General features: G+C 41.6%; 1 protein-coding gene across 1 annotated transcript; it reads right to left on the bottom strand.

Annotated features, from left to right (window-relative positions):
• Positions 1-744: 744 nt before the first annotated feature.
• On the bottom strand, positions 745-12,930 carry LOC107107124 (uncharacterized protein K02A2.6-like; the record flags this gene model as incomplete). The annotated part of the gene is made up of 3 exons (XM_015407364.1): positions 745-801; positions 10,939-11,595; positions 11,746-12,930. Coding segments are annotated over 3 exons (1,899 nt in total), but the record flags the coding sequence as incomplete, so codon positions are not given.
• Positions 12,931-13,217: the final 287 nt, after the last annotated feature.

Raw genomic sequence — 13,217 nt, 5'->3', positions numbered from 1 at the left:
CCCCTGTGGCTCCCTCATGGTTTGGTGGGGGTCTCCCATTTTTTGGGGGGGGTTCTACCCCTGCCAGCTAGCTGGCTGGCAGGGAAGCCCCACCCCCAAGCCCAAACACCCACAGCCACCCCTCTCCCTTCTCTCTTGAGAGACAGGAGGGAGAGGAGTGGCTGCTCGGAGATCGGGCGGGCAGGGGCCTCCGGCTCCCTTAAAGTGCAGGGAGCTGGTGGGAAAGGGCCCCACACACCCCATCAAGACCCTGCCACCCCTCTACAGCCCACTCTCCGATCAAGCCCCCACCACCGCCCTGCTCCAGCAAGGTGATGGATACCCTGGGCGGGTGTACTTACCTTGCTTCTTCTTGCTCCAGTGGCCCGACTGAGGGCTGCTGGGAACAGGGGGTGTGGCCAAATCGGAAGGCAGTAGGAATGCCACTACAGTGCATTCTGGCCCAAAAATAGCCCTGCTCACAGGGGAAGGGTACTTCCTACCCATATCGGGTTGCTCTCTTCCCCCATGTACACTCTGTTTTCCCTCCATCTATCCCTTGTACCAAACTACTGTTTTATTTTTCAGGGTTCTCTAGATTCAGAAAGCCCTCCTAGATTAGTGTGTGTACTACTTCCCCTCCTCTTTTTTTCAATACAGGCAACTTGCCAGAATATGGACGTTTTCCCCAATACAGCTTCTCAAATTCCTCATAAATTTTCTTATTAAATAATAAGCACAACATTTTTGTTAGTCTTTAAGTTGCTACTGGACTCTTACTCTTTTCTTAAGCACAACATAACCATCATGCATCTCTGCTAACTGAAAAACAAGGGACAGGATGCTTAAGCTTATGCAAAAGCCTTTAATGAGCTCAGTGGAATATCTGTTTTTGTTTATGCAGATGAGACCAATGCCATGTTTCAAAAAGAGGTTTGCTGTGAAGTTGTGGGGCTGCATTCATAAGAACATAAATCTGAATCAATCTTGAATCCTGGCCAAGATGTGACTATATTCCCTGCATGCTGAAAAACAAAAGAAATGACTCTACAAGGCATAAAATAAAATTAAAAATGACATGTTGGATAAGGAAATAAATTTGAATGGTGGAGCATGCTCAAGAAAAGGTCCCCCCCCCGGCTCACCTTTCCAACACAAACCTACGTCTTTTATGTACAACATTTAGATCCTGCCTTTATGCCCAGTCAGGGCCACCAAGACAGCAGGATAATAAAATACATCATTAAACCAATTTCAAATATTTCCATTTCAGCATCTTGAACTAAAAAAAAGGAACAAATAGAAAGCCAATGTACAAAATTTTAAATAGCTATAATATAAACAAATTGCCAATTTCAGATAGTAATCAGGCTATTGTAACTGGATATCTGCATAATTTTCTTTTTAAAGGGTTTTAAAAGTTTTTTAATTGAAAATAAACAGATAATTAATAACAAATAACAAACAGGTACCAAAACAAAACATACAACAGTTAACAGTTAACAGATAACAAAAACAAACAAAGAAAAAAGATACAAGATCAGGGGTCATTTCCTGCAAGAGCACACAGGAGCAGAGCTCTGGCAGTAAAAAGCCCAGGGGGTGGGCACATGCTAATGATCTCCTGCACTTCTTTTTCAACGAAATGGCCCCTGTACAAGACTATGTATATAATAAAAGAATGAGACTTCTGGTTTTCTTTACAACAAATATAAATTTGATTACAAAACTTTCACTTCCTCCATATTTACATGAAAAGCATTCTTTCTTTCTATTATCTGGATTTCTTATTCCCCAAACCCACAGATCATCAAGTCATTATTATCTATTTCATGCAAAAAGTCTATAAGGGGTTTCTAAACAGCAATAAATGAACTAATTGTCTTTTCTCTAATCAATGAAGTAAGCTTAGCCATCGCTGCAACTTCCAATGTCTTCTCAAACCATTCCTCTATTGTATGCAATGTTGGATGCTTCCATTTCTGTGCATATAATGGTCTTGCTGCCATTGTCATATATAAAAACAAAGTTCCATGACTTCTTTCCAGCTGTTTGTCCATTAATCCCACTGGTTTCAATTGTATATTAATTTTTAAAATCTTCTGAATTGATAATTGTATTTGTATCCAGAATTGTTTAGCTTTTTTGCATGTCCCTTCATGTTGTTCACATTACCAAATAAGCTAGAAATACTTTTATACATTTTGGCCAATTTCTCCAGAGAAAAATTACAAGGGGGACCAGCAATTCAAAGATGTACAAAAAAATGAAGGAAATTGCTGCAGAGTTCACAAGTAATAAAGAGACAAAAATCAACTTGTTACAAATGACGTTGAGTGATGTTAGTATTCTATATTTTCATGTTTTCAGAACACAGGACGTCAAAAACTGAAGAAGAGCGTACGAACATCTCGAGTGGTTGTTCGTTTTGAGACAACTCTTTCTCAACCAAAATTCAGTTCCATGACTTCTTTCCAGCTATTTGTCCATTAATCCCACTGGTTTCAATTGTATATTAATTTTTAAAATCTTCTAAATTGATAATTGTATTTGTATCCAGAATTGTTTAGCTTTTTTGCATGTCCCTTCATGTTGTTCACATTACCAGATAAGCTAGAAATACTTTTATACATTTTGGCCAATTTCTCCAGAGACCATTGATACATCATCTTATAAAATTATCTTTAAGACCAGAACCTAATGTAAATTTGAGCCCTTTTAACTACATATTCACCTATTGTTCCATTTGTATAACATATCGAAAAATTTTGGCCATTTTTATCATATTCTTTCATGTGCTTTCTCTATTTCAAACTTCAATAATAGTTTATACATGTTAGCAGTAAGATGTTCATCATTTGTACATAATTCTGATTAAAATTCAGACTTGGATTGTTCAAACTCACAATGTCTTTTATTTACTTTTAACCTTTCTAGGATCTGTAAACATGAAAACCATTGACAAATATATCCTGTTATCAAGTCTTCTCTAGATTTTAATTTACATTCACCTTGTGAAGATTCCAAAATATCATGATATGTCAACCATTTATACAAACCTGTCATTTCTCTTCTAAAATGAGCTTCTTGTGGTGATAACCATAAGAATATTTTCAGACAAATCCTTGGTTTATATTTATTCCATATTCTCAAAATGGCATGTCTGACATAATGGTTATTAAATTATATGTTAACCTTAGTTTACCACAGATATCTCTACCGACCAAATATCATTTCCTTCTAACTCCGATAAACTTTTACTTTTTAGAAATATCCATTCCTTCATCCACACTAAGCAACAAGCACCAATATACTATTTCAAATCAGGTAAACCCAACCCTCCTCTTTCCTTTGTGTTTTATATTTTACACATTTCCCCCCTTGCCACATAAATCTATTTTTAAAAGGTACATTTGTTGGTAAAACTGGCATTGTTTGGAACAGAAATAACATTCTAAATTAAACATTCATCCTAATTACAGATATTCTCCCCAGAAGTGACAACTGAACTTTATCCCATCACAACATATTTTTAATTCTATTCCAAGCTTATACAGTTATTTTGAAATAACATACAATTAATATTTGTCAAGGTGATACCCAAATATTTTACCTTCTTTTCCATTTTAAAACCTGCTTTGTTCATCAGATTTGTTTAATCTTGCATTTTCATATTTTTGTTAACGTCTTAGACTGTTTATGAACCTTAAAACCAACTACTGTACTGAATTCTTTCAACTTGGTCATTAAAGTTTAAATTCCCTTTAAAGCATTTTCCAAGACCAAAACAAGGTAATCAGCAAGGGCTCTTAATTTATACGACTCTCCTTTAATATTTACACCTAAGATTCTTTCATCTTGTCTTATATTTCTATTCAATATTTCAAGTACCTAGATAAACAGAGGAGGCAACAATGGGCAACCTTGTCTTGTTCTTCTTTGTATCTCATATGGTTTAGTCAAATCTCCATTAATGATTACTTGTACTGTTTGTGATTTATAGATTTTACCTTTCCAAGACTAAACAAAAAGATCCAATTCAAATTATCAAAAGCCTTCTCTGCATCTAAAAAAAAAAATCAATGCAGCTTGTTTTTCGTTATGTTTTTCCAAGTATTCCAAAATGTCCAGTCCAACTCTAACATTGTCTCTCAACTGCCTTTTAGGTAAGAATATACTTTGATCCTCATGCATAAAATCCTCAAGAATTATTTTATTTCAGCTAATATTGCTGTGAACAACTTATAATTACTATTCAGCAATGATATCAGTCTGTAATTTCTTGTCAATGTCAAATCATGTCCATCTTTAGGTATTAGTGTTATATTGTCCTCTTTCCAAGTCTCCAGCATCCTTGCTCCTTTTAAAATAGAATTCATAGTGAAAATAAAATGATGGTTTTTAAAAAAAAAACTTATGGCGAGTTTGATAGAATTATTTTATGAAAGTTGGTGTTTGATGGGAGACTGGAATGGAGTGATCTCCTCCCAAATGAACAGTATGGTTGAGAAAAATATTAAAATGCTTTGAAGTAAATTACCAAAACTTTCTTTGGTTTAACGAACAACTTATGATTGGTTGACCTATGGAGACCAAAAAAAAAGGTAACTCAGGAAAATACACATATTTCTCAGAAAGACATAAATTGTTTTTAAGAATAGACAAGTTTTTGTCATCAGATCTAACTACCAAGACTTCTAAAGTAAAGATTTTACCAAAGACCTTTTCAGATTGTAACCCCGTGACTATGGTTTATAAAGGAAAATTCATTACCTTTACATGGAGATTAAATTAATTGTTATTACAAAATGAAACACTTGTTGAAGACTGTAAAAAGAAATTAAAAGATTTTTTGAACTTAATTTAAATAAGGGTAAAGCTTCTGTCAGAGGTTATTTAATATAACATAATGCCCAATTGAAGAGAAAAAAAACAAGAGAAAATTCAGAATATTATGAATGAGATAAAAAGAAATGATATAAGGAACTCACCAGGGAATACAATGGTCTTGCAACAAATCAAGTTCATACAGCAACAGTTATCAATGTTAACAATAAGAGAGGCAGAAATAAAACTGAATTGTGAAAAACAAAGAAATTTTAAATCTGCAAATAAACCAGGGAAGTGGTTGGCATATAAACTGTGAAAAGAAAGAGAACAGAAAATGATATTGAAAATAAAAGAGGGAGATAAGGTGTTAACAGATAAAATGGCTATACAAAAATCATTTTATCAGCATTATTCAAATTTATACAAGAGCCATGATATTCCATTAGAAAAAGCAGATGAATATATTAGAAAACAAAATTTACCTAGGGTTATAGAACAACAACGACAAATTCTGAATGGACCTATAACAATAAGAGAAGCGGTGGAAGCCATAAAAAGATGAAATTAGGCCAGATGGTCTTCTAGGTACTTATTATAAATGATTTGAGGATGAACTTTTACAACCATTACAAAACAATTTCTGCATAATTTTCAAGGTCAACACAATGTATTATTTCAGTAGTCTAACTAGAGATTACAATGGCATGGATCATTGTGGTGTGATTAGCTAAGAACAGAGACAACATTGGTACAAGATGCAGCTGAAAAAAAGCACTTTAAGAGAGAGAAGAAAAGGAGATTGGATTTATACCCCACCCTTCACTACCCGAAGGAGTCTCAGAGTGGCTTACAATCTCCTTTCCCTCCCCCTCCCCCTCCCAACAACAGAAACCCTGTGAGGTAGGTGGGGCTGAGAGAGCTCTCTTGAGAACTGCCTTTGAGAGAACAGCTCTGAAAGAACTTATTACTGACCCAAGGTCACACCAACAGCTGCATGTGGAGGAGTGAGGACTCAAACCCAGTTCTCCCAGATTAGAGTCCATGCTCTTAACCACTACACCAAAGTGGCTTTAAGTTGCAGTCCTGATTTTTTGATAACAATGAAGCTGGATTAAATAAAACTAGAGTCTTAATAGAGACCGCCAGTGAAATGGAGGGGGAGAGAGTGAAATGATCCTCCAGTATATCAGCATTACTGAATAATATAACCCCCCTCTCCCCCCATACACACCATCAAGCCTGGGTTTAATTTCAGTTTGTTCACTCTTGGTCACTTGACAACAGCATCTAGGTTAGATGCCCCAGGATATAGATGGCAGCACCTGGAAATTATTTAATGAAATATAATGCTGAGTGTCATCATCATCTTGATGATATCTAACTCCAATGCATCAGACAATTTAATGTAATAGCCTTACATAAATATTTAAAAAAGCATGGCAGACAATCCTGATTCCTGTGGAATTCCACAGGATAGCTCCCCAGAAGCACATATATTGCCGGGAAAAGCATCAACAACCTCAGATATGCAGATGATACCACTCTAATGGCAGAAAGTGAAGAGGATCTAAAGAGCCTCTTGCTAAGATTGAAAGAGGAGAGCACAAAAGTTGGCTTGAAAGTCAACATTAAAAAAAAACTAAGATCATGGTATCTGGCCCCATCACTCCTTGACAAATAGAAGGGGAAGTCATGGAAGCAGTGACAGAATTCATGTTCCTGGGATCCAAGATCTCTGCAGACGGTGACTGCAGCCATGAAATTAAAAGACATCTGCTCCTTGGGAGGAAAGCTACGGCAAACCTAGACAGCATAATAAAAAGTAGAGACATCACCCTGCCAACAAAAGGTCAAAGCAATGGTATCCCCAGTAGCAATGTATGACTGCAAGAGTTGGACCATAAGGAAGGCCAAGCGCTGAAGAATAGATGCTTTCAATTATTATGCTGGAGAAGACTTTTAAGAGTCCCCTGGACTAGAAGGAGATCAAACCTGTCAATCCTAAAGGAAATCAATCTTGACTATTCCCTGAAAGGCCAGATACCGAAGCTGAAGCTCAAATACTTTGGCCACCAAATGAGAAGGGAGCACTCACTGGAGAAGACCCTGATGCTGGGAATGATTGAAGGTCAAAGAAGAAGGGGACAGCAAAGGATGAGGTGGTTAGACAGTGTTATCAATGCAACGAGCATGAAATTGAGCAAACTCCAGAGGACAACGGAAGACAGGAGGGTCTGGCATGATGTGGTCCATGGGGTCACGAAGAGTCAGATTCAATTGTTTGACTGAACAACAACAAACACAGTGGTGTAAGAAGTATCTAAACCAGAATGGAATGGAGACCAGATAAACAGTTTGGTCCCTACATATCTTACAGCTCACTGGAATGTACTTTCTTTTACCACACCTCCTTAACCCATGTAACATCCAATTATTGTGTCAGAATGAATAAGCATATAAGCTTGAAACAAATATTAACATTTGCAAGAGCTGAGCCTCAACAGCAAATAACCATTGCAGATTACCCGTAGACTAGATAATGGCCCCGGTCACACAAGCGGGAAAATCTGCACTGGAAGGGAAGCATTTTAGAGGCAGAGCTAAAAGAAGCGTGGGAGCACAATCTTACGGTCCCCTGTGGCTCTGTCCTCAGGCCGTCGGCAGCCGATCACACCAGGGAGGCAACAGCATAGTCCCAGCAAGGCAACATGGCAGTACTGTGTTACTGTGCATGTGCAGGTTGCGGATGGCTGCTGGATGCCACGGGTTACCAGCGCATCTCCGATCACACGCCCACCCATGCCGCGCATTTACTGGAAGCTACTACCTTTTCCCCAGTGCCTTTTAAATCCACTTCTTTGGTACGGGTTGGAGATGGATGCACTATGCTTCCCAGATGTTGTGGTATGATCGTGCCCATTCAATGAGCCCGCAAGCCATCCCTTTCGCGGGGCAAATCTTCCATGTGACCAGGACCCATGTTAACTAAAAGGCATAATAACACACCAAAGGCAAAAGTCTTCACATTGGAGGGATACACCAAAGGAACAGAACACTTTCATGTCATTCACCAGTGCTGCCCAAGTGTGCAGCCCTTTGTGGCATCCACAAATGAAAATGGATCTTTCCACCCACCAGAACCACTGGTTATCAGAGCCATTTGTGAAGCCCAGTCACTGTCAGTGTTCTAGTAAGACAATGGAGCTGAGCTTCTCTTCTTCATGGCACTCTCAGGCCTAAAGCTGACAGCCCCAAGCAGGGGCAGAATCTACAGAAACCAGGACACAGCACAACATGTAAAAATTCACAGCTTCACTCACCAATATTTAGAAAAGAATGATATAAACATTGTCGTCGAAGGCTTTCACGGCCGGAGTTCATTAGTTGCTGTAGATTTTCCGGGTTGTGTGTCCATGGTCTTGGCGCTGTAGAAACATTGTTACTAAATTACTTGGCTATTCACAATTCATTCCTATTGTCTGAATCCTAGCACTTAAATAGAAGACTGATGTGATAATGAAGCTCGTGACACAAGCAGTGTGACATATCTACCTTAATTTGGTAAATAAGAAAAAAAAATGTAAACCTGATAGTCAATGGAACCAAAGGGTGTTGCTGGAATGTTGCTTCAGAACAATGACAACCACTCAAACTGAGGTAGTTTTGCTATCTTTAGCAACTACCCAAATGTTACATGGTTTTTCATTTTCAGACACACTCAGCACTTAATATAAAGAGGGAATAAGGGACTTTCACAGCAGGAGAAACTGTAGATTAATCTGATGTAAAGCATAAACTCATTTAGTTCCCTCATGGGCTGATACACCTTGCTATATTTGGATTAAGATATTTGTATGGCCTTATGTGACAGCTGACTTAATTCCAACTTATTGTTTTTCTATTCACTGCATGTTTTCCCCTTTGTACTAAGCTTGTATGCACTAGTTTATGAACTACAGTCAATGCTGTAGCAAGAGGCATACTGCGATGTCATAAGCAGAAAGTTTTCACAATGAGATCATGAAGCAGCAGCAGCTGCCAGGAACTTTTCTAATGAGTTACTTAAAATAATGAAATAGTAAAAAAAAAAGGTTTAGCCTAAAAGTTTAGCCTAAAGTACCTTTCCAAGACAAGAATACCTTTTTAAAATGGATAGTTAAAATAAATATTTGTGCTCACCTGACACTAGTAAAGAAAATAGCCATTGGTGCACATCACATTTAAGGTTCCAATCAACTTAATTCGAAGAAGAAGACAAAGAAGAAGAAGAAGAAGAAGAAGTAGTAGTAGTAGTAGTAGTAGTAGTAGTAGTAGTAGTAGTAGTAGTAGTAGTAGTTCTAGTTCTATGGTGAAGTTAATGCAGAGTGGCCCAGCCTGATCCATATTCTAAGTGCCCCTTCACTCTGTCCAGTAACCTCAATCTACAAAAGGGCTGTAAATGATACGGCAGATCTAAGAATGTCCACAAATGGATTTCATGGGGAAAGGCTTTTTTCTGTCTCCCCTTCCCCTCTGCAGGAAGACTATAGCAGAAATGCTGAGGTTCCAGTGTCTTTCATTATTGTGCCAGACCCTTCATTGCTGAAAGCTGTCCTGCCCTGATGCCAGAGTCTCACCTCTCCAGAAGAGGTGATTGACGGTGCTTCACTAATGCAAACTTTACTTCCCTATTCAAGTCTGCCAGGCAAACCAAAAAAGCAATCCCAAAATTTGTTATGTTAAGCAGAAACTGGTTGCTTTCCATAAATCACACAACACAGGCCATCAGGTGAGCACCCAAAAAGCCTCAAGGTCCTTGCAAACAAGGAGCTGTGGAGCAGAGTCCACAAAAGTAATGAGGACATTTCTCCCAGAAAATATTAATATCCAGTCCAATTTGCAGTTTCAATCATATTCCGGGAAATGTGAGTGAGATGGTGGCCTTAGTATACATTAAGGATTTACCTATAGTACTAGAGTCTTCTTCTCCTTACCTTTCTTCCTGTTGTCTTTGCCTAAGAGGCAGAAGAAAATCTCTGTCTGTTAGATCGCGCTAACAAAGGACTCGTAGAGTGATTCAGCAAGTGATTCAGCTTTATTTAGAAGTAACGAACAAGCACTAACTCAGTAAGAAACCAGAACAGAAAACAGTGGGAGCTTATGCTCCTTTTAAACATAACCGGGCTAATGTAGCCACGCCTATTTACAAATAACAACCAATGAGATTGCTAGAATAAAGACCAATAGGAGTCTTTCCCTCCTAGGGAATGGTATCGTTCTGATTGGTCGCTGTTACGAAGCGACCAATCGGAAGTTCGCTCAGAGGAGCCCTGGTCTGGCTCGAAGCTTAACAGGGGAGTCCTATGAGGTGATTCATGTAATCATTTCAATACATTACAATTCCTCCCCCCTAAGTTAAGCCATCATCCCAATTGTTTTATTATTTACAAACATGCAATCAACCTATGTACATCAGTTATTCCAACAGTATTTACACTCATAGTCCTTCAGATAAGTCGGCATTTGCCGCGAACGCTGGGACCTGCGGAGCGGTGCAGGCTCCATGGGCAGACAAGGTTGTGGGTCAGAGTGGGGTTCACTACAGCCTGGATCAGGCACAGACTCGACTGGGATTTCAGCCCCGCACACAGGGTTCTGCCCTGACTCGGGGACAGTACCGGGCCTTTCGGTACTCACCGCCTGCTCTGGGGGTGTCCACTCGACATCAGGGGATTCAGCCGTCGGAGAGTCAGCGCTGTCCCTAGCCCAACGTCTCCTTAACTGATCTATGTGGCGCCGCCATATTCGACCGTCAGCTAACTGCACCACATACATTCGAGTACCCACAGAGTCGGATATAACCCCAGGAAGCCATAAGTGCCCGTTTGCATAATTTCGTGCGAAAACCTTGTCCCCTTTTTCAAACATGCGCACCTTCGGTTGCGCCGTGGTACGCTCGGATTGCTCTTCAGTGAGGTCTGGGTGCATTCGGTTCAAACGGGTCGTGAGTCTCCGCCCCATTAACAATTCGGCCGGACTACGGCCTGTAGCACTACAGGGGGTGGTGTGCTGCAGCAAAAGAAAGGAGCCCAGCCTCTGGCTCCAGTCCCCTTCGTCCATTTTACCCAGGGCCTCTTTGGCCGTCCTGACCATCCGTTCGGCTTGGCCATTAGATGCCGGATGGAAAGGGGCCGAAGTCATTTGGCGTATGCCATTACTCGTGAGGAAGAGCCTAAATTCCTCAGACACAAATTGAGGCCCGTTGTCACTGACGATGACGTCAGGCAACCCGTGGGTGGCAAAAAGTCGGCGGAGCGCATGGATCACAGCAAGTGATGTGGTCGATTTCATATGCACGACCTCCAGCCATTTGGACATAGCGTCCACCACAATTAGGAACATTTGCCCTTGGAGAGGGCCAGCAAAATCTATATGCAATCTGGCCCAGGGTTTACCAGATGACTCCCAGCCTTGGGGTGTAGCTTGTGGGGGATCGGGTCTGACTTGCTGGCATTTGGGACACCCTCGTACCCATTCTTCGATCTCTTTGTCCAGCCCCGGCCACCAGACATACCCTCTGGCCAACGCTTTGGTGTGTACCATACCGGGGTGACCCTCGTGCAGCGACTCTAACACTCTCGTCCTGAGTTTGTCAGGAACCACCACCCTGTTCCCCCATAATACACAGCCCTTAGAAATGGATAGTTCATTTTGACGGCTTTTGTAAGGGCCGAACTCCGGTTCAACGCTTCCAACCGGCCACCCCCTCCAAACCCAGTTTAATACTCGGGACAGCACGCTATCCTTGGCCGTGTGTGCTGCAATGTCCCTGGATGATACCGGGGGTCGAGGAAGCTCCTCAATTGCCAAGACCTCACAGGCGGGGGCAGGGTCTGCGCCAATGTCCGGCACCGGGCACCGGCTGAGGGCATCCGCATGCCCAATCGCTTTCCCAGGCCGGTGCTCTAAGTCAAAATCATAAGCCTGCAAAAATATCGCCCATCTAAGCATGCGTGGGGACATGATGTTTGGCAATTGCTTATCGGGCGCAAAAATCCCCAGTAGCGGCTTGTGGTCAGTGACCAGCAAAAATCGTCTGCCAAAAATAAAATCATGGAACTTTTTGACAGCCGCTACCAACGCCAGACCCTCCTTGTCTATCTGGGCATAGTTCCGCTCTGCCGCAGATAGTGATCTAGAATAAAAAGCGATAGGCGCTTCGCTCCCATCAGGCATCAGATGGCTTAAAACTGCGCCTACTCCAAAAGGTGAAGCGTCAGCAGCTAACACCAGGAGCTTGTGTTCATCATAATGCGTGAGTACGGCATTAGATGTCAGCAGCTCCTTGACTCCCACAAAAGCCTTTTCCTCGGCCTGCCCCCACTTCCATTTTGCCTCCTTGTGCAAAAGCGCGTGCAAAGGGGCCGCCACTGATGCCTTATGCGGTAAAAACGCATGATAAAAATTCAGGAGTCCTAAAAAGGATTGGAGCTCCTTCTTACTCACCGGCCTGGGGGCGTTTTGGATTGCAGATACCTTCTCATCCGTGGGGTGGACTCCCTCTGCGTCAATGCGAAACCCCAGGAAGTCCACACTTTCCACCCCGAGCGTGCATTTTGAGCGCTTAACTCTGAGACCGGCATTTTGAAAACGCCTGAGGACCTCTTTAACCCGGTCCAGTAGTTCCTGTTCAGACCCGCCCGCAATCAGCACGTCGTCAAAATAGGGCACTGTGCCAGGTACCCCCCTTAGTAGACGTTCCATGAGGCCCTGAAAAATCCCAGGTGCTACGTTGACCCCGAATTGCAGCCTGTTCACTTTAAAAGCCCCTTGGTGGGTTACAATTGTTTGGGCCTCGGCAGCCTCCGGGGTGACAGGCAACTGCTGGTATGCCTGGGCCAGGTCAAATTTGGCGAAAATCTTGCCACCCCCCAGGGAAGCCAAAATGTGGCTTATTACCGGGACCGGGTACGAATGTTGCTGCAGCGCCTTGTTAATCGTACATTTGTAATCGGCGCATAGTCGTATGGACCCATCTGATTTGACAGGGGTTACGATCGGGGTCTCCCATTTGCTGTATGGTACTGGCTCTAAAACCCCTTGCTCAACTAGTTTGTCAATCTCTTTTTCCACCTTATGTTTGAGAGACACAGGTACTTTCCGATACTTCAACCTAATAGGTTTGACTGACGGATCTAAGTCAAACGCAACCGGGGGGCCCTTGTACCTCCCCAACCCTTCGGCAAATACATCAGGGAACAGGTCGTACAGCATGCCCCATTTATTTTCAGACATCCTGTTAATCCCAGAAATACCAATGCCCAATGGCTCAAACCAATCTAACCCTAGCAGGTTAACCCGGTCTCCCTCTGCAATCAGGAATGACAGTTTAACACATTTCCCCTTATACTCAACAGTAACAGAGTCCC

This window comes from Gekko japonicus, unplaced genomic scaffold (assembly GCF_001447785.1).
Source record: "Gekko japonicus isolate JY-2015 unplaced genomic scaffold, Gekko_japonicus_V1.1 scaffold294, whole genome shotgun sequence".
Lineage (NCBI taxonomy): Eukaryota > Metazoa > Chordata > Lepidosauria > Squamata > Gekkonidae > Gekko > Gekko japonicus.
This window is presented reverse-complemented; position numbering and strand designations above follow the sequence as displayed.